At 37.3% G+C, this 23,705-nt stretch overlaps 1 protein-coding gene across 1 annotated transcript in view; it reads left to right on the plus strand.

Moving 5' to 3' along the window:
• Positions 1-23,705, plus strand: part of LOC135214859 (period circadian protein-like) — a 178,037-nt gene that overhangs the window by 5,995 nt on the left and 148,337 nt on the right. The window contains 1 exon segment of the mRNA XM_064249279.1: positions 18,795-18,896. Coding sequence (XP_064105349.1) covers positions 18,795-18,896 — 102 coding nt within the window.

Here is a 23,705-nt window from a genome sequence, read left to right on the forward strand (position 1 = left end):
GCTTCTTTCAGCGTGCACTGGGAAAGCATTTTGAATGCTTAGCTTCATTAGGCTCATATAGGATAAGCAGTATTAATACATGATTTTTCATTTTTAATCAATCTTTTTACAGTATTTTATACATCGATAAACTCGTGGTTTCCATGAAATACAGTTCGGCTTTGTTAATAGCCAGTTATTTCTTAATGGTCAGTTTTCCCTCCAGAATTTTAAAAAGCTGTAGCACTTCACTCTCCTCCCAGGGCACTAGAGTTCAAAATAGTTGTATTCTTATGACGTGTTTTCTACTTATTTTCATATTACAAGCAATTTATGGAAACTTAGTATTATGGAGACCAGCTTGAAAGAAGATTAATAACGAGTATTGTACTTTAATTTGTTTATTCTCATGTATTTATGATAACATAAGTACTATGAAAATAATGTAGAGAATTTTGTTATATTTTCATAGTAAAAAGTTAAAAAAGTATGCCAAGTTCGGACTAGAAAGGAATTTGTTACAATACTTATTCACCGTTAAATGACTAATCTTGGTGCGAACGGTAGAAGTTTATTTGAAATAATAGGAAAAGGGTAATATCTGTTGAGATGATTTTTTTTTCTTTTTTTTTTTTGTGCGTAATGGTGAAACTGTTAGTATAGGTGAAAATGTGTAAATCCCATGTTTTGTAGGGGGGGAAGGAAAAAAAAAAAGTACATCTTAGTTTTACCAGACCACTGAACTGATTAACAGCTCTCCTAGGGCTGGCCCGAAGGAGTAGATATTTTTACGTGGCTAGGAACCAATTGGTCACCTAGCAACGAGACCTACAGTTTATTGTGGAATCCAAACCACATTATATCGAGAAATGAATTTCTATCACCAGAAATAAATTTCTCTGATTCCGCGTTGGCAGAGCCGAGGATCGAACTTCGGATCACCGGCTTGGTAGTCGAGCGCGAAAACCACTCGTCCAACGAGGGACTACGAGAAAAGGGAAGGAAACAGATTGTAGATATTGTGCAAGATATAGCCTAATGTAGTTCACTTGCGTAATGTTCGACAAGTTGTAGCTGAGTCATCTTTGTTGGTATCGTGAATGAAATGGCTTGAATCATAGACGCTCTCTGCTCGTACAACGTATTCTTGGTTCAGCCGTTAAAGGATGAAATGTTAGTGCTTTTGTATAGGGGAATTATAATTCGAAGGCTTTAGGAAAAACTTACAATTTTCAAATCATCGAACGTTTGATACTCTTCATGGTTCTGTACTGAGCTTTTGAGGTAATTACACTTGAATTTTGCAGATGTAACGTACTACTGCTTTTGCGGAGGGGTTTGTTATCCATTCTTCTAAAATCTTTTAGCGCTGCTAAACAAAGATGGTCGTACTATCGGGAAGGTGAGAACATGCCGCTCGTTTTAAAAGTAGCCGTTTTTAATCAGCATTTAGCGCTTTTACATTTTACTTTCGAAGCATTTTTATATAATTTATAACTTTTTTTGGATTCATATATATTCACAAGCTCACTAAAAAGGTTACAGAAACGATCAGAACTGACATTCATATGAAGAGTTAACATGAAATAAGGCCATCTTAGTAGATATAATATGCATCGCCGAATATAACTCACAGCTGCGTAACGTTTTGCCCTTGAAAAGGAAGAAAGGAAATATATATTTATCTGATAAAAACACGAATTGAATACGTCCCTGCCGTTTCAAATGTCATTGTCCACAGGGCCCCCAGCTTAAAGGGGATGAGATAGAGGCCTAGGCGAACCGTGGGTGGAGCGAAAAAGATGGGCAAAGCGAAAAGAGCAAGCTCTGGAAATATTGCAGTGGCACCACCTACGCTGCAATCGTGCAGAAAAATCCGTTCGTTTGCTTCCTTCTTCTTGAGTCTTTTAGATAGAAAGCAACCCACCGCAGTGCCTTACCGATGGAATCTTCACCTTTACTTAAACGCGGTGGGGGCGAGGGAGTGAAGGATGTCGCCGGTGAGGGCAGAGATTGGAAAATCAGGGTTCAAATACTTGTATAATAGTCTATAATGAATTGTGAACATGCTGTTCTCCATCCTCCCTCTCCCAAATTAGTATGGTAAACCAGTGAGGTTTGTTAGTCGATATTTCAGGATATTTATAGGTAATGGTGATGATTCTGCTCTTTCTCTCTCTCTCTCTCTCTCAGCATGCTGTAAAGGTAATGAAATAACCACCAGGGTATTCAACCGCTGTTCTGCATTTGGAGAACGTAAATTGGTTGCTCTATTTGAACCCAAATATAGGCTTGAGCTACCCCAGTATCGTCGCATCTACCTCTTTCTACTAACTAGCTGGATTCATAACATGTGTCGGTTTGAACTGGTTTTAACTTTTATTTGTAATAGCAATGAAAGTCTCCGGTTATCTTAAACGCCATGTCCTCTTAATAAATTCTAATGTAATTCATTTATTATAACTCACTCGGTTATGGAGCTACTGCACTGAACATCTGCAGCCATCCAGTTGACATGTATATACAGATGTTCGACATACGATGACTAAAGTGGTTTCAGATTCTGTTATCGCTCTGGACGTTTTGTAGAGGAAGGGAGGCTCTTATCCATAACACCGAACTGCCATTCGATGTTATAAATAGGGTTTTTATTGAAGCTGACGAGGGGCTGTCATTTTGGATGGGTACATGTCAAGTTCATCTGTTATCCGGTGGGTGTTCTGTCTTCACATCCCGATAAGGAACGTGTCGTGTCTTATAGTGTTTTATGAAATCTAGTCGAAAAGATGAATATAGGTTTTTATCAGAAAAACCTTATCTTTGAACATCATAATTAAGTGGTAGTAGAAAGTTCATAAAAACTCCGTACACAAGCAGTATTTACAGGATAGAAGCAAGACCACCGGTGGTCTTGATAGAAGGTGGCTGTCTTAGTACTTCAGTATTAGGCTAACTACAGGGTACTTATATTCAATTTGGATAGGGAGACAGTTAAATTTTGATATAAATGAAATATATCAGTCTATAAAAAGTAAATTTAGTTATGATAGGTATTTGATGAAAATCCTTCTTAAAGAAAAAATTGATTTATTTTTTACTGATAAGTACCTCAACTGTGTATTTTAAAGTTTATGAAAAATAGATAGGAATTGGTTTGATGTGTTGTGATTTATTTTTAGATTTTTTTGTAAATTTGTGTACATAAATTACATATATAGCATATGTATTTATTTGTAAAATGTACTTGATATGATTTTTAAATAAAAAAGAAAAAAAAAAGTATTAGGCTAAAAGTCTCTCTCTCTCTAGCTAGACACGATATAGCAGCATATATTGACTGTCAGCCGATGTGATTTTGCATTTTTTAGTTTCCTGGGATGGTATCATGAGGATTATGTTCTCCAAAACGTCATGAATCTTGGAGAACGATTTTTGTAAGCACGCACGGGGTGTGTGTGTGCGTGTGTGTGTGCGCGCGCGCGCGCGAGTAGTGGTTTCGGGAAGGGGAAAGGGACGGCATTATTTCTGCATGGTTAAAAAGGAAACAAAATCGCTAATGTTACAATTCAGGGGCACTATTAAACTAAATAAATAAGGATGGCGTGTTGAAACTTACACGAATAGGCCTAACCCTATCACCCTGCGTAGATAAAAGTGGTGGTACCACACTGTCCACACATACGCTGGCGATATTTATAGACTCGAAGCGTAACACTGCACCAAGCAGCCATGGAGATTGATGTCGCACCTATATATTTGTTATCTGGCTAGGCCTATTTGTAGCCTACGATTACTTGTATTTTTACTTTTGCGTGGGAAGGCGAGAGATTACTTTTTATTTTTGCGTGGGAGGGAGAGAGATACTGATCAATTTCTGTAGTCTGTCACATCTACGGCAGTCATTGACACTGGCAAAAATAAGAAATATAAGTTAAATTAGCCGAGTAGTTCAGTTAGCCTGTTCTAGTGGCAGTGGCGTAGCTGACATTTTATCAGTAGTGGTCCAAAATATTGTTGTGGGTGGGGGGGGGGGGGGGGGGGCAAAGGAGGTTACACAAAATTAATGTAGCAATTCTGTTATCAGTAAAATATACTAGTCTTGAATGTATATGTCCATTTGAATGAAGGAAAATTGTGATTGAAACTCTGGTTACAATTTTGAATAAGGGGGAAAATAATGTCATATATATATATATATATATATTATAATATATATAGATATATATATATATATATATATATATATATAAATAATTGTATATACACTGAAATAACTCAAAATATTTCAAATACTTTCTCAGCTAATGGCACGTAAATGGATTAAATAGATAATATTAATACCATTAGAATGGATCAAATCTGATCAAAATATCACCAGCAGTACGTAAAAATTGTGTTGAGAGAGAGAGAGAGAGAGAGAGAGAGAGAGAGAGAGAGAGAGAGAGAGAGAGAACTTTCACATCTCACCTATATACAAGTACAAGCCGTAAACGTAACAGGGATCAACGTATGGTGATTAAGAATATGCCGAAAGTGTAGCTACAAGGGAATTTCGACTGGTGGGAGGGGGAGGGGAAGGCAGTGGTGGCCTAGCATCTGACTGGGGGAGGGAGGGACGGGTGTTCTTCCGGGCCCCCAGTAGCGACTCCACTGTCAACTAGATTCAAATTCCGGAGCATGATCAAAGAGGTGTATTTACCTGACAAATTCTGGTGAATGCATTGAGAGAAAACACCTGTTTTACATTGATTCGGCAAGTGCGCCATAAACATGTTTAGGTAATACAAGTTATCAAGGCAAGCCTAGACAAGCCACAAACAAAGGTTTAAGTTTCATAACGTTTTTCCATCGTTAAAATAAAGTATCGTAAGTCATTTTGGCTTATATTTACGAAAATCGTTGCAAGTTGTTGCTGCATTAAAGGCCTACGCCAATAGCAGTATAATAACTATTATTTTTAGCTTCTTAGGAGCGTTATGATAATTGACAGAGTACTTTTTTTTATAATTTTTTAAATGGAAATAACGGTGTCCTTCCCAGAAGTCAGGCTTAACCGGACGTATTTAGAGTAGGTACCAAGGATTAAGAAGATAAAAGAGATAATAAGAATCATGTGGACGAGAAGAATGAGACTTTTCAAAGTGAAGTGGAAGAGGCAGTCAAACAAGTAAAATGTGAACACGCGTAAAATGTATGTAAAACCGTAAAGTTAAAACAAACAAAGCGATCAAGAATGAAAAACAGCAAGCATATGCAAGCTGGATTATGAAAAGATGACGGGAAGCTAAAAACAGATTGAATTAAATGTTTGAACATATAAATAGACGCCCTCATTAGATTCGTTTTTAAGCAGATTTGGAAAAGGTCCACCATTAGAGTAATAACTCGATTTGGTCAGGATCAACGCCGAAAATAGAAAAACGAAAACAAAACAAGAATGATCCGTTGTCAGATTACCTCCCCGTGATCTTGGGGAGTTGCTTTTCCACCTAAAAATAGATGCCTTGTGTTAACTGAGATCCTCTTTGGAAGTTTTTCACGGCACGAAAGCCCTCGTGCGTGGGTAGTGGAGGCCGAGGGTGAGGTGCGGTTGTCGTGTGGTTGGACAGTGAGCTTTGGGGATTATTGCCGGCAAATCAGATGCATTGAAACGTGCTTCTTGAGGGAGGGAGGGAGGGCGGGACGGGGATGGGAGGGGAGGGGCGGGGCGGGGGTGGAGGTGGCTCTTTGCTTCTCTTCCGCTCTGTCTTGGTCAGAGTTACGTGAATTTTTTGCAAGGTCGACCTAATGTGGTTTCTTTATAACGAAGAAATTTCATGCATCAAGTATCGGGTGACGCGAAAACTCGAAGCAATGTCGGCTGTTCAAAAATCGTTGCTCACGGTAGAGCTACTATTGGTTTCTGAATGTTATCAAGAAATAATCTTGTAACCTTCACAGATGAAGTCATAGTCACTAATTCGCAGGTTGAGCATTACAAAGATGGTTCTAAGGAAGGCCCATAAATTCGCTGGAATTCAGCAGAAACCACGAAAGGGTTGAGTTAACCCGGAATGAATACTTGAAAACTGAGACTACAAAATGAAAGGAGAAAATATCCAAAGCTTGGCAAAGCGGGAGAGAAAGTCTTACTAAGATCTGCAATTCAAGAGTTTACTGACAGGTATTGTGGAGTCATACTAGTGGATGAGAATGTTCTCTTTGAAGCTTATCAGGTCAGTGGATGAAATAGATCCAATTGAAAGACACAGCGAGTCCACTTTGTGGCAAAGAAAAGACAAAGAAGAGGCAAAGGCTTGGGGTCATTAAACCGAAAAATTGCCTTTGAAATATGGAAGGAATATTTCTAACGGAGACAGTTACGACAGAATAAAGCTTGACTGGCTAGAATGAAGAAGAGACTTATCTGAATTTAAGAGACAACACGAACTTTCGGAGATATATTTAGCCATTATCAGCTGCGTGATCTCTCGAAAAGAAATGAAGTTACCAGGGAACACTCAGAATGTTGATCACCGCGAAATGTTAGTTAAATGGAAGAGTAGGAAATCTTCGAGTCATAGAACTTCACTAAGTAGTGGGATTCCAGTTGAAGCATGCTCTCTAGATCAGAATTAGCTGACTAAGCAAATTCAACTTGAGGCAGCGTAAACGTTAGAATGATGTAAAGCTATTTTGGTAAATTAGTCAACGACAAATACATAAGTGTGAATATGCGGAGAGGTAGATCAGAATAAATAACACTGCTGGAAAAAAAGAGTGATTAATATTAAAACAATTAGAAGTATATCTATAAGCAGGAAGTGTGGCATTTGTCATTAATGCAGTAGAAAAGTAAGAATAACATTTGAATAATAAAAAAAATCGTTAAAATCTTGGCATAAGAGGTATTCATCACAAAATAAATTAGGACCAAAGATGAAATGGGTTCATAGGCTTATCATCCTTAGTAATGTAGAGGCTACATCCGCTTGTAGTGTTAAGAGGTTTGGAAGTTGATTAGACTAAAACCTCCACCTAGGCGTAACTGTCTGTAAGTGAAATGAGGTGGTGCTGTGAAATGGTTCAATACGGTACTGTGTTATTATTGTATCAGAGAGATGTAGTTTAGCTTTATTAGCGTGAAAGGCAAGGAAATGTGTCTTTCATTCTACACAGGTTGATTCGATAATGACATCCGTAAGTTCCTCGCATGTTCCGTTGTCTGCGAAAATAATAATATGGATAGGCCTAATGTAGAGGATGATGTTGTACAGAATAATAACATGGATAGGCCTAATGTAGAGGATGATGTTGTACACAACTTAAGTAGGTAAGCTTTTTGTGCTGTTGGCTTTTAACGAGTATTCGATTGTATTTGCGACTTCCTTGTTTAAAAAAAAAAAATATGTGATTTGCAGCTTTGAACTTGTAAAAGGAACATTTCGTAAGATATGTACGCTTTTTTGTGATGCAACACACACACACACACTCATGTATATGCATGTAGTATGTATGTATGTATATATGTATGCTTTCATCTTTCTTTATTCCGGAAGCCTCTTACTCGGCATTAAAATTGGTGTAGATTTTGATGCTGATAACGAATAATTTCTCGGCATTCGAAAAACAATTTTGTATCGAGTGTAGGATATGAGCATAACAAGACGAGTTTAATGTCGTTTTCAAGAACTTCGTCTTTCTGCAACTCTAACATTAAAGGTGAGATTTGAAACTGCGAGTGGTCTAGTGCACAGAATGAGACGAGTAAACAGGAACCTGTGATGTGGCGAGTTTATAAGTGGAAAATGTCATTGCGTCACGTGAATCAGTTAGGGTTTAAAAAAAAAAATTGATACGCTTGCTCTGTATCAATTTTTAGCAGTACAAACACACACACACACAATATATATATATATATATATATATATATATATATATTATATATATATATATATATATATTTGCGCGTGTAATGTGTACAGTACGAGTGTACGTACTGATTACTGATATGCTATCGGTGTAAAATGAACACTGTTGCAGGTTACAATCAGACCAAAGACTGAGGGATGAGGGTACGGGAATAAACCTGCTGTTGGGGGGGGTGTGTGCCACAAACTATGGATAGATCAAATCAACATTTTATTACAATGATTCGTATTTCTTCGGAAAGAAGCGTTATGAAGTCCTACTCAGGAAATGTCAAGGGTGATCGACACAATGGTGGTGGGGTGGGGTGGTGACATCGTGTTTATAACCTGCTTTTGTTACGCTTGATAATAAAGTTCACTTTTAAGTTCACCTGATTATAGCACCTCAGTATTATTCACTGTTGCGAGACCTTGAACTTCAAGCCGATTGATAAATAAAGATTGCTGTTGTAGCAACTGCGCGGCTCGATTATGAAAAGAGGAAAATGAGGTTGCTTAACAACCTAATCCTGAAGAAAATGTTTTGAATATTTTTCTGCTTAACAACCTAGTCCTAAAAAAAAAATATTTTTGAATATTTTTCTGCTTAACAACCTAGTCCTAACAGAAAATGTTTTTGAATATTTTTCTGCTTAACAACCTAGTCCTAACAGAAAATGTTTGTGAATATTTTTCTGCTTAACAACCTAGTCCTAAAAGAAAATGTTTTTGAATATTTGTCATCCTGTGAAAATACTAAAGGAAAAATTAAAGTTTAAAAAAAATGCGTCGAGTTTTCTATACAGCTTATAATCAGGCCACCGAAAATAAATATATTTTTCGGTGGTTCGGTACAGTGCTGTATGAGCAGCGGCCCATGAAACTTTCACCACGGTCCGGTTGTGGCCCGGCGTTTATCGTTGCCAGAAGCACGATTATGGGTAACTTTAAACTTAAATAAAATAAAAACTACTGAGGCTAGAGGGCTACAATTTGCTATGCTTGATGATGGGAGGGTAAATGAGCAATTTACCAATTTGCAACCCTCTATCCTCAGTAGTTTTTTAGATCTGAGGGCGGACAGGAAAAGTGCGCACAGAAAAAATTTTCTTTTTAGAAAGCTAAACAGTGAAACTTATTTGTATTGGGGAGCAGGTTTAGATAAATTGGTTACACCCAGAGTAAATTGAAAAGGCAAAATACAAAGAGAAAATTCTCGAATGGAAGTGACGAATGTTGCAAAACGAAGCCCCACAATCATCTTGGGATTGTTTTCAGTAGGCCGATTCGGCTCATAAAGGCTGTTGACTGGGATGTCTTTGAATCGGTGTTTGGTTGTTTTTCATTCTTTGCCTGTTTCCGCACAATTATATATATGTGGATTTTTACGAAGCTCTACCCTGAAGGTGGGCCTATAATACCCTTTGTGCTATCTCAGGCTCGAAAAAAGTAAAGATTGTGGGTCTCGAACCACGGAGAGATCGATAGAACTTCGTCACAAGGAAAGAAATGGTACTACTTACACGAAACCCTTATCTTCATCGTCATGGTTTTTTTAATGTTAAGTTTTCATATCACAAGGTTAGACAAATACATAAATGATTCAAGTAATGTTTACGTCACACTGCGACGATTTGACGATGTAGGCCTAGATGGCTTTACCCTCGTATGATCGATCCAATGGCCTAATTCGTGACCGAACCGAAGGTGGAAAAAGTTTTTTTTTTTTTTCAACTTCAGTATCGTGATTTCGTCTCATCAAATTGTAAAACAGGTTCTTGGTTCCACTGAGAAATTGTTTGGGTATGGTCGGTTCCCCCCGCCCTCTCTCTCTCTCTCTCTCTTGACATTCGGTTATTTTTATAAACCTCTCGGTCACGAAATGATTGTCATTAAAGTTCTCTCTCTCTCCTCTCTCCTTGTGGTATTGATATGTGGTTATTCCTGTAAACTTCACGGTGCAAACTTGTCATAGTAGAAGTTTTCTATCTCTCTCTCTCTCTCTCTCTCTCTCTCTCTCTGTGTGTGTGTGTGTGTGTGTGTGTGTGGTCATGATTTGAGATTATTCCTGTAAACCTTTCGGCGCTCCTAAACTTATTGTCATTAAAGTATTATCATCAACTTCTACAACACATATTTTTAGTGGGAGTACCCCTTCTGTAGTCGCTTAAGATGTATGAAGATTCTGATCCTTTTCGTTATCAAATCACTGATTTTAGGCCTAGGGGAAAACTATTGCATAAAAGAGAGAGAGAGAGAGAGAGAGAGAGAGAGAGAGAGAGAGAGAGAGCTTCTGTAAGTAGTATTCCCATCGTTGTAACAATGTTTCTTCGATTTCTTCTGGTCAGTCGACCGTCAAAATGGTCTACACAACAACTTACGTTTGTAGATCGAGCAATCCTAGGCAGTTCTAGCTCAGGAAATTCTGACGTAGCGTGGGAAAGTTTTGTAAATGAAGCTTTTGCTGATGTGCAATTGTTGCCGGAGTGCTGTAAATTTCTCTCTCTCTCTCTCTCTCTCTCTCTCTCTTTTTTTTTGCTCCTCACTGTGCGTTGGATAATGCGTGAAGCATCAGTGATGGACCTTTTATCAAAAACTTTGGAGTAAATATAAGCAAAATAATTTTGCTATTTCGACTTGAACTAGGAAACCTTAATCGTACCGGAGTGAGACGCACTTATGTGAGAAATCTTGTGAAATGATAAGCAAAAGTTTCATTGATGCATTTCATCCCTTTTTCATTTTTTCTGTCAGATTTGCGAGTCGAGTGGGAAACTGAAACACTACCCCACTGTGCAGGTTTGGAAATATCTTCCTGCTTCTGCATTCAATGACTGATTTATTAACTTATATATTTCAAAGGTTTGGGCTATCGGTATCCTGGGGTCGAATCCCTTCATATATTTGTTTAGTATTTCGTCAATCTTGGGGTACAAAGGATCATTATATTTCGATTATTGAAAATAATTTTGTTGGTATTGGTCCTGGGTACATATCACCATTTTATTTTAGTCTTTGATTATTGTCTTTATCATCCTGCACCATTTCTTCTAACTTTTAATGATTATTATGGAATTTGACGAGTAAAGCTATTCGAACTTATCTCTACAATCTCACTATCGCACCATAACAACACTGATAATGATTATGATGTTAGGCCTACTCTTCATCTGAACGATCCAGACATCGTAGAAGTAAAATCTAGCCAATCCACTGACAATCTATTTGATTGATCTTCAATGAAACAGTATTTGATCTATTCACAATCAGTAACTTCGAATCATAACACCATTTGGGCGAGTTCTTTTCATCTGTTGGGGAAGGTCGTAGGTTACTCCTCTGATGCTACTTGGCAACTCGAGGGATTTACAATTGTCACTTAACATGTCTGGCTTCGAAGGGGCTACGCACACCATTGTACTAGCTTGTTCTTAACCGTTACCTTTTCTCGTTTAAAGTATATTTCTGTCCTACATCGAGGGAGATATATTTTATTTCTAAGCGTAGATCCTCGTCCTTATTAGAATTTAGACTTCCATGTGGTTCCTTTACAATTATACTGTCAGCGCATTAGTGAGTACATAAGTTGCCATTTATGTATTTTTGCTGATTAAGGTACAACTCAAAGACTATATAGTCTTTGGTACAACTGCTACTTGCCTATGTGTAGCGATGCTCATCTGAATCTGTCTTTAAAGAATTTGTCATGTTTTCCGAGTCACCAAAGGCTAAGCTGTTTTTTTAAATAGGCAGTCTGCACTACTACTATTATTATTACTTGATGATTTTATCAGTACATCATATTTTCTAGTTCTTTGTTGTTTCGCGTGTCTTCCGAAGAACATACACTACATAATGAGACATTAATACTATTTCTGCGTGTAATATTTTCGTGTATGCCGACATGTCGGCGTAAACGGAATATCCGTAAATTTTATATGTATATATATATATATATATATATATATATATATATTATTATATATATATATATATATATTATATATATATTGCTTCTTATTTGTTTCGTAAATGACAAAATGACCACGAGCGATTGAAAATCCGAACAAACTCTACGGTGAACAAACGACAAAGTTGGGGTGTACTTGTAAATTTTTAATTACTCGGAGAGTAAGCCTATAAACTACTTTGTTAACTACTTTGCTGTTGTAGTTTTTGTACTTGTTGTGGGTGTAGGAAAGGTCTGTGGAAGAACCAAAAAAGGTCTGAAAAGGGTGTTTCGCTTCGAGTTACAGATACAAAAATTTTAGGATAGGATATTTATGATTTATTTATTAGAATGAAATGGTCGAAAATAAATAATGTGCATGTTAAACATTATAGAAAAAATGATTTCTTATAAAACTATAGCGTATTTATTTTCATTTTCATTGGTAAAACAAGTTAAAGGATGTTCCTGGCGAATTTTCTTTTTTATGCAGCGAAACAGATATTGCACACCTTGGGTGATGATAATGAGAACCCTGTAATATGCCATTCGGAACAAGCGCATCAATTATCGTTTGCTAGCGAGACCTTTATTTATGCTTCATTCAAAATGAACTCGTTTATGATGACTGAAGGAAAAATAAATGCAATCGTTACTTGTTAATGATCGGGGAGGGAGGGAGGGAGGGTGAGGGGGGAGGGTGGGAGGTAGCACCATGAACCCGGGGGGACGTACCCCACCCAGTCTTGGCCTACTCACATTGGAGTTGCTGCTTCTTTATTTAATGTATGAAAAGTAATCCAAGAATAGTTCCTGGCAGTGATTATTCTTCTCCTTTTCGTCTGTTTTTTGTTTTTATTTATTTTCTATTCTTTAAAGAAGTGGGTCATTTATTGCTTTGATTCCCTCCACTTGTGCATTTCATCCTTTCTTAAGTGAGAGGCTCGTTAGGGTTCTCAGTTTTTCTCGGTGCATCTCCAGTGCATATCCTGCTGCCAGGAACATTCTAATCGTCTTCTGAAATGGCCGAACTTTGTTGCATGCTTTGTTCTGTTCCATTTAGAATGAGACGCATCAAACTATTTTACTGTGCTACCTTAGCTTATTAATCTAAGCGTCACCTACTCTTAGGCGCTAGTACTAGACATGGCAGAAGCTCCTTGGGACGCCGTGTTTAGTACTAGCCCCTCGGAGATCATAGTATTATATACGCCCAATTCTCGTGTGGTCGACGAATTATATTAATAAAGAATATCTTCCTGCGACCGTCTACTTCACATTTACCATACGGTATTTAGTACTAGCACCTGGAGGCCTAGACATGTTTGCAAGGATTTTTGGTTTCTTCGCAAAGACCAATAGACCCTCATGTTTTTATATTAAATTACGGTATCAGAACAGAGTGAAAGCAGCTTCATCGCCATCCTCGCTTGGAATTATAGTTTTGTTGAGTTTTTTAGGTGGTAATGACAAGCCATACTTGAAGTGTTAGTAGAAGTGGTAATAGTACCAAGTAGATGTTTATAGGATTTTTAACGATAAACGAAACTCCATCCCTAAATTAAATAACAATAGTCAGTAAGCATGTAACTGTATGCTGACTGATTAGGCAACTTGTCAAGGCATGGCTGGTGTCAGTAGAGCAAAGAGTCTTTAGAACTTTAGACTCATATTAGTTTTCTACTATCGTGCAGATATGTAAAGTTTTCAAATCAAAGATACTTTTTCCTTTAATTCTCTTTCTTTCATATCACGTTCCACTCCATCCTAACAATTATTTCATAGCGCAACTGCGAGGTTTTCCTCATGTTACTTATCTCAAACTTTTTACTCTCAATATCCGTTTCAGCGCTGAATGAAGTCACAGCCTTTGGCCTAAAATCTATGTTCTTCTCTATTGCTTCATTCCATTGTTAGATTTTGTTTCCTAAAGCGTGTGCTTCGATAGATCTTCTGAAATGTTAACAATGACAGCACGGATGCATTCATTCCGTAACTAACGTAGGTATAATCCTTCGTTTCAAAATGTTTTCAAATGCCTATTGTGCTAAGCAGTGCAAGTTACGCGTAAGGTGATTCTTGAGCAACTCCTTTTGATGCAAGCCCTCTCTCTCTCTCTCTCTCTCTCTCTCTCTCTCTCTCTCTCTCTCTCTCACACAAATGCCTATTATGCTACTTAGTGCACGTTATGCGTAAGGTGATTCTTTAGTAACACCTGTTGAATCATTCTCTCTCTCTCTCTCTCTCTCTCTCTCTCTCTCTCTCTCTTCTCTCTCCATCCTCTCTCTCTCTCTCTCTCTCTCTCTCTGGAGGAAGAAGGAAATGAGAAGATGAAGAAATGACGTTTCCGAAGTCGTCAGTTAGTTTTTTTTTTCTGAAGTGTTTACTAGCAATATTCCTTTGTCCTGTACCTTATCTGAGGATTTCTTGTATGTGTGCGTGAGAGAGAAAATTGAATATCCTAGTCAGTTTACGAAATTCTTCTTAAGTTTATTGGGTAACTTACCCGTGGTCTTATCGTCAGGCTCACACACATTCTTGATGCAAAACTCTGTTATTTGCATAATGGTAAAATACAAGACACTGACTGTCTGTGGCAGCGTTGGATCTCGTCCACGTGTGCAAGTTCTTGGCACCAGTAAGAATGCACTGGTATTTGTGGTTTTGTTTCTTGTACACCGTTTCCGGAATATTTAAGAGATTAATGAAACACTATTATACCACTTTGTTTAAACGTCCACTACCTCTCCAATCCAACTAATTATTGAGTCTTAAGGTGCTTCCACGCGGTCGAACAATGTCCGGCGGACACACATAGTTGCCATATCATAGGCGAAGCAGGATGATGTCATAAACGGGGAAACGATGGAAGTAGATCTGACAACAAACTGGTGCCAGATGAGGTTGTATACCAGTGTTTTTACTCTGCTCACAAGGCAAAGACCGGCAACAATGTTTGTCCGTTGGACATTGTTCAACCGTGTGGACGCACCTCAAGAAAGTTACTGACGCAAAAAGAAAAAAAAAAAATGATTTGATCTATTGGAAAGAATGGAGGGCGGGGAATTGGCGGAAAAGGTGTATAACTCGAAAGAGAAAGTGTTAGGAAGAAGAAGGAGACCTAGAAGTGTTTTAGGGAAATAATATAGAGCGGAAGGACTTCAATATTTGAAAAACCAAGTAGAGTTAAATGGGATAGTTTGTATAGGTTGGTTTGACGTGTTGTTGAAGTGTTCCCACTCCCTTTCAACGGTGAAATCATGAGTGGCAGTGACTCGCCTTAGTACGTTTATGGAGCCATCCCTATTAGGGAAAACAAAGCGTATTGGAGGAATACATTCCTACTGTGAATTACAATGTTACTAATTTTTAAAGGAATGGCGATGTTCTCATTCGTATTACAGCTTTTTTTTTTATTAGTGTAATTTGATTTGGCGGTTAATGCTCTATTCTGCATAATATTTATTTATTGATTCTGTTGCCAAGCGAGGTGTAACGACCCTGGTCTGTTTTGGCGGTGTTCTGTAACTCCGATCGCTCCCTTTGATTTCCATGACGACGCCTGTGGGTTTTTGATCCTGCATTTTTCTCGATTTCGTGTCATTGGACTTCGTCCTTGTGCCAGGAAATCGACTGAGGCTTTGCCTTTGCAGGAAGTTATGAGAGAGAGAGAGAGAGAGAGAGAGAGAGAGAGAGAGAGAGAGAGAGAGAGAGAGAGAGACCTGTTTGTAACTGGGTAATGATCCATTGAACCCTTGGTCCCTGCCATTTTTTCTTTTTTTCTTTCGTTCGCCTTTCACGCACTGATAGTTCAAAGGTGAGTTTCCTCTTCATGTATCTCCGTTTCTGTGGCGCACTTTCTCTTAACAAAACCCTGTTCATATTCTCCATGGGGGAGGGTGGTAGTGCCGCTCCGTGGTGGAGGGTGGTAGTGCCGTTAGTGCACCTCACGTGGTGCATTTAGGCATTGCTTAAGGCGCTTTGCAGTGTCCCTTCGGCACCCCACCCCCCCAGTTGCAAACCCTCTCGTTCCTTTTACTGGACCTCCGTTCATATTGTCATCTTACTTTCCACCTACCCCTAACAATTGTTTCATAGCGGAGCTGAGAGGTTTTCCTCCTGTTACACCTTCAAAGCCTTTCTACTCTCAATATCCCTACGGCGCTGAAGGACCTCACAGATCCCAGCTCTTGGCTATTGTGGTGTCATTTCGTACTGTTTGAACGTCGTGCGAATTACATTGTCACGAAGTTTTAGGTGACTTACGATGTTGCTGTTCATCTGCTAGTTTGTTCCGATCATAATGATTTCAGTCGCAAAACTTTGATTAGGTAGTTAGCGCCTCAGTGGCGTGATCGGTATGCTCTTGGCCTGCCACCCTGGTGGCCGCGAGTTCGATTCTCGGGCATTCCATTGAGGTGTGAGAGATGTGTATTTCTGGTGAGAGAAGTTCACTCTCGACGTGGTTCGGAAGTCACGTAAAGCGGTTGGTCCCGTTGCTGAATAACCACTGGTTCCATGCAACGTAAAAACACCATACAAACAATCAAACAAAACAAAATTGATCAGACAGTTAGTTTTTTATTTTTACGTTTTTTTTGTATAGTTTTTGATTTGAATGTAACGGTTGTAAGTAAAATTACTTATCAGAATAACTTATGGTGTTGTTTCTATGCATATAATATATATATATATATATATATATATATATATATATATATATATATATATACATTATATATATATATATATATACATATATATATATAATATATATTATATATATATATATATATATATATATATATTATACGAATTTTTATCACATCACCGAGATTCATATACATGCATTAATCTACAAATGTCTTATACAACTCACTCTGCCTCGGAATCAATATATTTTCATATATGTTAAACGAAGGGAAATTCGTAGATTCGAACCAGCGCACAGAGGAGAAAAATCAGACTTCAGGAATACTGAAGTCCTATTTCTCCCCTGTCCGCTGGTTCGAATCACGAGAGGACGAAATTATTATCAGCTAAAAAAATTCCCCTTCGGTTAACATATATGAAAATATATTGATTCCGAGGCAGAGCGAATTGGATATTAAAGGACATTTGTAACTTTTTTATATATATATGATATATATATATATATATATATATGTATTATTATATATATATATATATTATATATAGATATATACATACATACATACATCCATACAATACATTATATATATATATATATATGTATATATATATGTATGTATATATATATATATATATATATATATATATATAATATATATATATATATACATACATATATATACATACATACATACATATATATATATATATATATATATATATATATATATATCAGTTGAAGACACAGGAATAGATTAAAAAGAATACGACAGGAGTGAGAAGTCCTTTCGTGTAATTAATGCATCTTCGGGGAGCAAAGATGTATTAATTACACGGGAGTTTACTTAAGCTTCTCCTCCGTCTTGAACTGATCATCATATCATATGCCTGTTTTTGGTTTTTTAGTAATATATAGTATATGCCTACATATATACATATATAATAGTAAATACTATATATATCATATTTAGGCACACACCCATATGTATAGGTATATATATAAATTAAAAATTTCCAATTATTTTTTCATCACTTAGTCTAACATCAATCGGAAAACACTAAACATCAGTATCACTGGGAATTTCATTTAATTATTTCAATTGCATCATATTTCAAACGTGTTTGTTCCTTTACGCAATTCAGTTTTTTTTTCGTTTAATTTTTTTGCTTAAACCTAACAGAAAAGTTCTTTTAATCTAGAACATGATCTCTTTATTGAGCGTAGAAAGGGTCGATGAACTAGACTTTGTCGAGTTCTCTCTCCTCTCTCTCTCTCTCTCTCTCTCTCTGATTTTTGGCCCATTAAATGAAAATGCATTGTTGGTAACTACGGCATGTTAATTCACTCGTTCTTCCGTTTTTTTTAAATGTTCTCTCTCTCTCTCTCTCTCTCTCTCTCTCTCTCTCTCTCTCTCTCTCTCTCTCTCTCTCTCTCTGTCGACAAAGCACGATGCATTTAATAAAGATATCAAATCTGATGGCGAAGAATGACAGAACGAGTCAAGTGTCAACAAGCCAGAAATCGAGACAAATAACTTTGGCTTCCTATAAAAAAAAAAAAAAAAAAAAAGCGAGAAATTCGATGTAGAGTTTCTATTGCTGCCAATTCACTCCTCCTTTTGTCTGCAGCGGATGATCTAATCCAATCCTGTTACTAAATTCAATTTTCAGTATCTCACGAATTGTTCAAAGCGCAAAATCGAGCTGTTCTGCTTTCCGAAGAAGCTTTGTTTTGATTTAAAGATTTGATTTGGTATTGCGGGTTCTTATATCACTATTACCCTATTTAGAAACACGGTTATAAACTCTGCAGCATACAAAACTGTTCATTCTCTCGGAAACCTCATAATCTTCGGTCAAGAGCGTGGTAATTTTGGACAAGTTTAATATGTCAGTTAAACTGGATACATTTTTCCTTCCTTTTAATCACAAACGGTAGAAAAGTGGTATATATCGTTAGTCGTAGACAGTGATAGCATTCGTCTTTATTTGTCTGTCGAAAGCTACTATACTGGTTGGAATTGATATGGATGAATATTACACAGTAAATTGGATATATATCTGGACGTTGTCATTATTTAATCCATCATAAATTTAACGCTGAACTTAAATAAAAGTCAAATATTATTTAATGATATTACAATTCATAAAAATCTCATAATAGCACGAGTCACTAAAATGGCGAAGATCTTCACAGTGGTGTAGAAGTAAGTGTATATTTACACCTACGCCACTCTGGATTTTTTTTAGCCAATATTGTTATTAGGATTTATTGGAGATCATATGATGTTTATGTGTTTTTTTCGATCTTTTCTTGACAACAGCTTCTGCCCCTCCAGTTCATCCTGACGAAGACGATGGCAACGTGGGTTATCATCACCAGCAGAGCATTCCCGACATCGCCCCGTCTCACGCCCTCTCGGATGGTGAGTAGCTTCTTCAGGGTCCTCAGAACTTGAGTAACTTTGCGCCTCCTTCTGCTGCTGAGGAATCTTTTGTGTGAGTTTGTTCTGCTAGGAATCTTTTGTGTCTGTTGCTGCTAAGGATTCTTTTGTGTGTGTTTGTTGATGCTATGGAATCTTGTGTGAGCTTGTTGTTGGTGATGAATCTTTTGTGTGTTTGTTGATGCTATGGAATCTTTTTTGTGAGTTTGTGGCTGCTGAGGAATCTTTAGTGTGTGGATGCTGCCCCTGATGAAATCATCTTGAAAAGCCACTGTGTCCTAAGCACTGCCTTAGCTGTAAATGCAAACTAGAACACGAGAAGTCTTTTCATCTTCATTAATGTATATGCCTTACAGACGTGCAAGACTTCCACACAAGCACATACAGCATAGAGAAGCAAAGAAGGGGAAAACATACTTCAATTCCTCTGAGAAAGATGGATACGACTCTAATGACGAAGGGGAAAGTGCCGTGGAAAAGTGGCATCTCGGGGAGAATCCCACTTTCGTAATCAGTCTAATTAGCCCACTTGAAATGTGTATATACCCTTTCATTTTCTCTATCCCAGTATAAGGCCCTTGGTTTGAATGGGGAACTTCCAACGCAAAGAACGCGTGGGTGTTGGAATCCGAAAAGCGTAAGATGGACGTCGACGTGAATGAACGTTATCATAAACTATCTTGCTAATCGTTTGCCATTCTCAGTAATCTTTTACGAAATGATAACTCGAAACATAAATTGCGCAACAGTTTTAGTATGCGAGTTCATTCTAATGGGTTTTATTCAGTAAAATGCAACGTTCACATAAGATTTGGATAAGAGAGAGAGGTAGCTGATCATTTTTTTTTTCATTCAAAGATTGACTTAATTTAAATTTCGGTTTCATGTTCATCCCCGTACATTCTTAGTTCTTTTTGTTATTGTTTTGGTTATTGTATAGTTGTTGTTATTGAACTAATCATTAATTAAGCAAATATTTACTACTAATAATGATTTATTGAAAGGAAGCAATATCCTATTATTCATATCCATGTGGAAGCCACGTGATCAGGTGCCCCCCCGAAATCCACCAATCCTCCTTTAGTTCATTATTGATAAAAGAGAGCGAGTAGTATTAGAGAAAGAACTAAAATTTCAGGTATTGTTAAGGATTTAATTTTTCCAGGGCATTTTTCTTTACTGTCTTAATGCCTGGTATATAGATGACAGCAAGTGCAAAAGTACACTACAAAAGTGAATAAAAAATTTTGAAACTATGTAAAAGTATTTATAATAAAACATATTGATGATTGTGCACACATAAAAATGTACGTGTACACATAATTCTGTATACATTGACATTTGTACGTTTGTAGAATCATCAGTGCCCATATTATTACAAATGTATCTTTTATATACAGTATCACAATTTTTTATTTAGTTTTGTACTTTACTTTTGCACTAGCAAAAAGACAGGTAAGATATTACTGAACTATAAACACAAATCGAAGGAAATACAAAGCAGTTTATATTGTATTTTAAACAGGATTCTGAGAAGGATGGAGCAACAAAGCTATAGGAGAAGGCTAGGTGGCATTAGTACTATCATCTTTGTAGCTAAATTCCAGAAGCTCATGGGGATAAAATAATTCGATACTACTTCAGTTTTTTTTATTTCTAAATTAGAAGCTCAGGGTGATGTATTATTCGATACTAGAAGCTCAGGGTGATGTATAATTCGATACTTCAGTTTTTTTTTATCTAATTGTATAAACAAATATCAGTTAGGCGAAGAGCAGAAACTAGTGTTCACTTCCCATTTTTTCACTACTGCAGCGTCGATCATTTGCATACTCCAAATGACCTGTCGTTTTGACAGTTCTCGTGAGCTTTCCTGAACAGTTGAGGAAGCTCTTCAGATTCAGACTGAAGGGCAGTAAAGTCCAGTTATTCTGGCGAGAGATTTCTCCCTTTTGCCTTGTTGTTGTTGTTGTTTTTTTTTTTTATGACAAGCGGGCTGGAAATGCTTGAGGATCTAGCGCTACACCTTGCGGTATAACGCATTGGGAAGGGTGCACGAAACGGTTCTTGTATTGTACCCTACCTACTGTGCGTGGACGGTGTTTGTTCCCAGCTAAACAATGCCTTTGCAGTTTGACGAAAATAACTCTCTCTCTCTCTCTCTCTCTCTCTCTCTGATCTCGTTGCTCAGGTGATAGCAACAGTTCGCAATCACAACTCAACCGTGTTTGAACCTCAGACCGGACGAGGAAGGGACAGATGGCCACGTTCCTGAAGAATCTCTTTTGTGTTTGTAGGTATAAGTAATGACTTACGTTACGTACTTAACTGTTATACGACTGTTGCAACTAGGCTGGGGGACAGAGAGAGAGAGAGAGAGAGAGAGAGAGAGAGAGAGAGAGAGAGAGAGAGAGAGAGAAGAGAAAACCCGAGAAGAGAGACTAGTAGATGTGTGTTCATTGCTTTGTCAAATAACTATAAGCCAGTAGTAGTAATGATTTCATCATCATCATCATCATCATCATCATCATCATATTATTATTATTATAATTATTATTATTATTATTATTATTATTATTGTCCAGTTTTGGATTTTGATCTTCATATTGAGTTTATAAGGCCCCACGACTGAGATTATCACTGACCTCGATATGGGCAACCTCCATTTGCGCTCATTAATATTTTTTTTTTACCGAAAAACGGAAAGGATTTATACTATCTGACTGATCAGCAAATCGTTCGGAATTGCAATATTGATGCCGTGGAATAATTCAACAGTTTGGAAAAAGCATTGATAAGGAGTTGGAATTCCAACCTATAAAATTATATAAGAGTAAAATGTAATTTTTTAGGCCATCAAAATCATTTAATTATGATTCGGAAAAATATGTTTACATATACATCATAACTTCCGGACAGGTGTAAAGATGCGGTATAGTGATTGAGTCCAAGTGTAGCAGGCGTCATTGATATGGTTTCGGACAGAAAGGATTTTGAATTTGTTCTGAATAAAAAAAAAAAAAAAAGCGATGCAAAATGCCTGTATACGCAAGTTGCTTGGACAAGAAGTGAAGGCGAGCAAAGCAAGCACAAAGTCGTTGAGGTACTGAGTAAATGAAAGAGTTTCTTTGGAAGCACAGAATCGTTGAGGTACTGAGTAAATGAATGTGTTTGATGAGAAGTGAATTCTGCGTTATAATCTTTATTTATTTTAACGAATTTCGGATTTGTGAATTACCAGTGCTACGTTTCATGTTCATGGATATGAATATGGTTGGAACCTGTATATTTCTTCAGTATATTTTTAGTTTTGTAGAAAACGAGTTATTTCACGGTGTCGTGGAGAACAAGAAACGAGATAATGAATAAACGCTGCAAGATTGAATTTATTCGTCTCAGCTGCAAAAGGTTAACATTTTACTGTATTTAGCCATGCATCCCAAAGTGAGAAGTGGATTTAATACATTTTATCGAATACTGACAATTGAAAGGTCGTGGCAACATATATAATAATTTTTGTTTCTCATAACACAAACTCTCTCTCTCTCTCTTCTCTCTCTCTCATGCCGTAACTCGGATAATCACATTCATGAAAAATGATTTTCCGCCATAAAAATGTCTCATTAAAAAAGGGCAATGTTCATGTTTTATTGAAAGAGGGCTTTGTTCATGTCTCATTAAAAGATTCCTATGTTCATGTCTTATTAAAAAGAGGGCTGTGTTCATATCTCATTAAAAGAGGGCTATGTTCATGTCTCATTGAAATAGGGCTGTGTTCATGTCTCATTAAAAGATTCCTATGTTCATGTCTTATTAAAAGAGCTTCCTATGTTCATGTCTTATTAAACAAAGAGGGCTGTCTTCATATCTTATTAAAAGATTCCTATGTTCATGTCTTATTAAAGATTCCTATGTTTCATGTCTCATTAAAAGAGGGCTATGTTCATGTCTTATTAAAAGAGGGCTGTGTTCATGTCTTATTGAAAGAGGGCTTTGTTCATGCCTTATTAAAAGAGGGCTATCATGTCTCATTAAAAGATGGCTGTCTGAAAATCAGTATTTCTTGGCTATGTTCATGTCTCATTGAAAGAAGGCTATGTTCATGTCTCATTAAAAGATTCCTATATTCATGTCTCATTAAAAGGAGGCTATGTCCGAAATCAGTATATCTACACAGGCACCGCATCACACTGATAACTGCGGACGCCTTACCGAACATCCGCCTGAATGACCGCCTTGCTCGAGCGTTGAGAAAATGCAGATTTGATCTGATTTGCGATGCTAAACTTTCCTAACTTCGTTGAGAACGGAATGCTTTAACCTCTCTCTTCTTTTTTTTTTTTTTTCCTTATTGCCGTAATGTATCAAGGAGTCCGATTTGCATAAGTTCATTTCGCGTCTCTCAGCCTCGCCTTCCCCTTTTCATTTGTTTCACCACAACGCGACGAATGTAGGTCAATCAGGCTGGCTGATTGTAAAGGTGGAGCCAGTGAAGGGCCGTTTGGCTTAGTGCTAATATTTTGATGGACACTCTCATGCACTAAGTGTATTTTTCGTACTAATGTATTTCCGTATTCCATTTTTCAGCTTTAATTTCGTTGTGACATTTATGATGAAGCCGTTTCATTTTCGATTGCAGCTAACACTCTCTCTCTCTCTCTCTCTCTCTCTCTCTCTCTCTCTCTCTCTCTCTCTCTCTCTCTCTCTCTCTCACTTACAAAGGCAAGTAAAATCTTGCTTTATTTCACTGAATATCCTTTAGTCATGTCCTTCCGCCGCTTGTCAGACGCG

This window comes from Macrobrachium nipponense, chromosome 46 (assembly GCF_015104395.2).
Source record: "Macrobrachium nipponense isolate FS-2020 chromosome 46, ASM1510439v2, whole genome shotgun sequence".
Lineage (NCBI taxonomy): Eukaryota > Metazoa > Arthropoda > Malacostraca > Decapoda > Palaemonidae > Macrobrachium > Macrobrachium nipponense.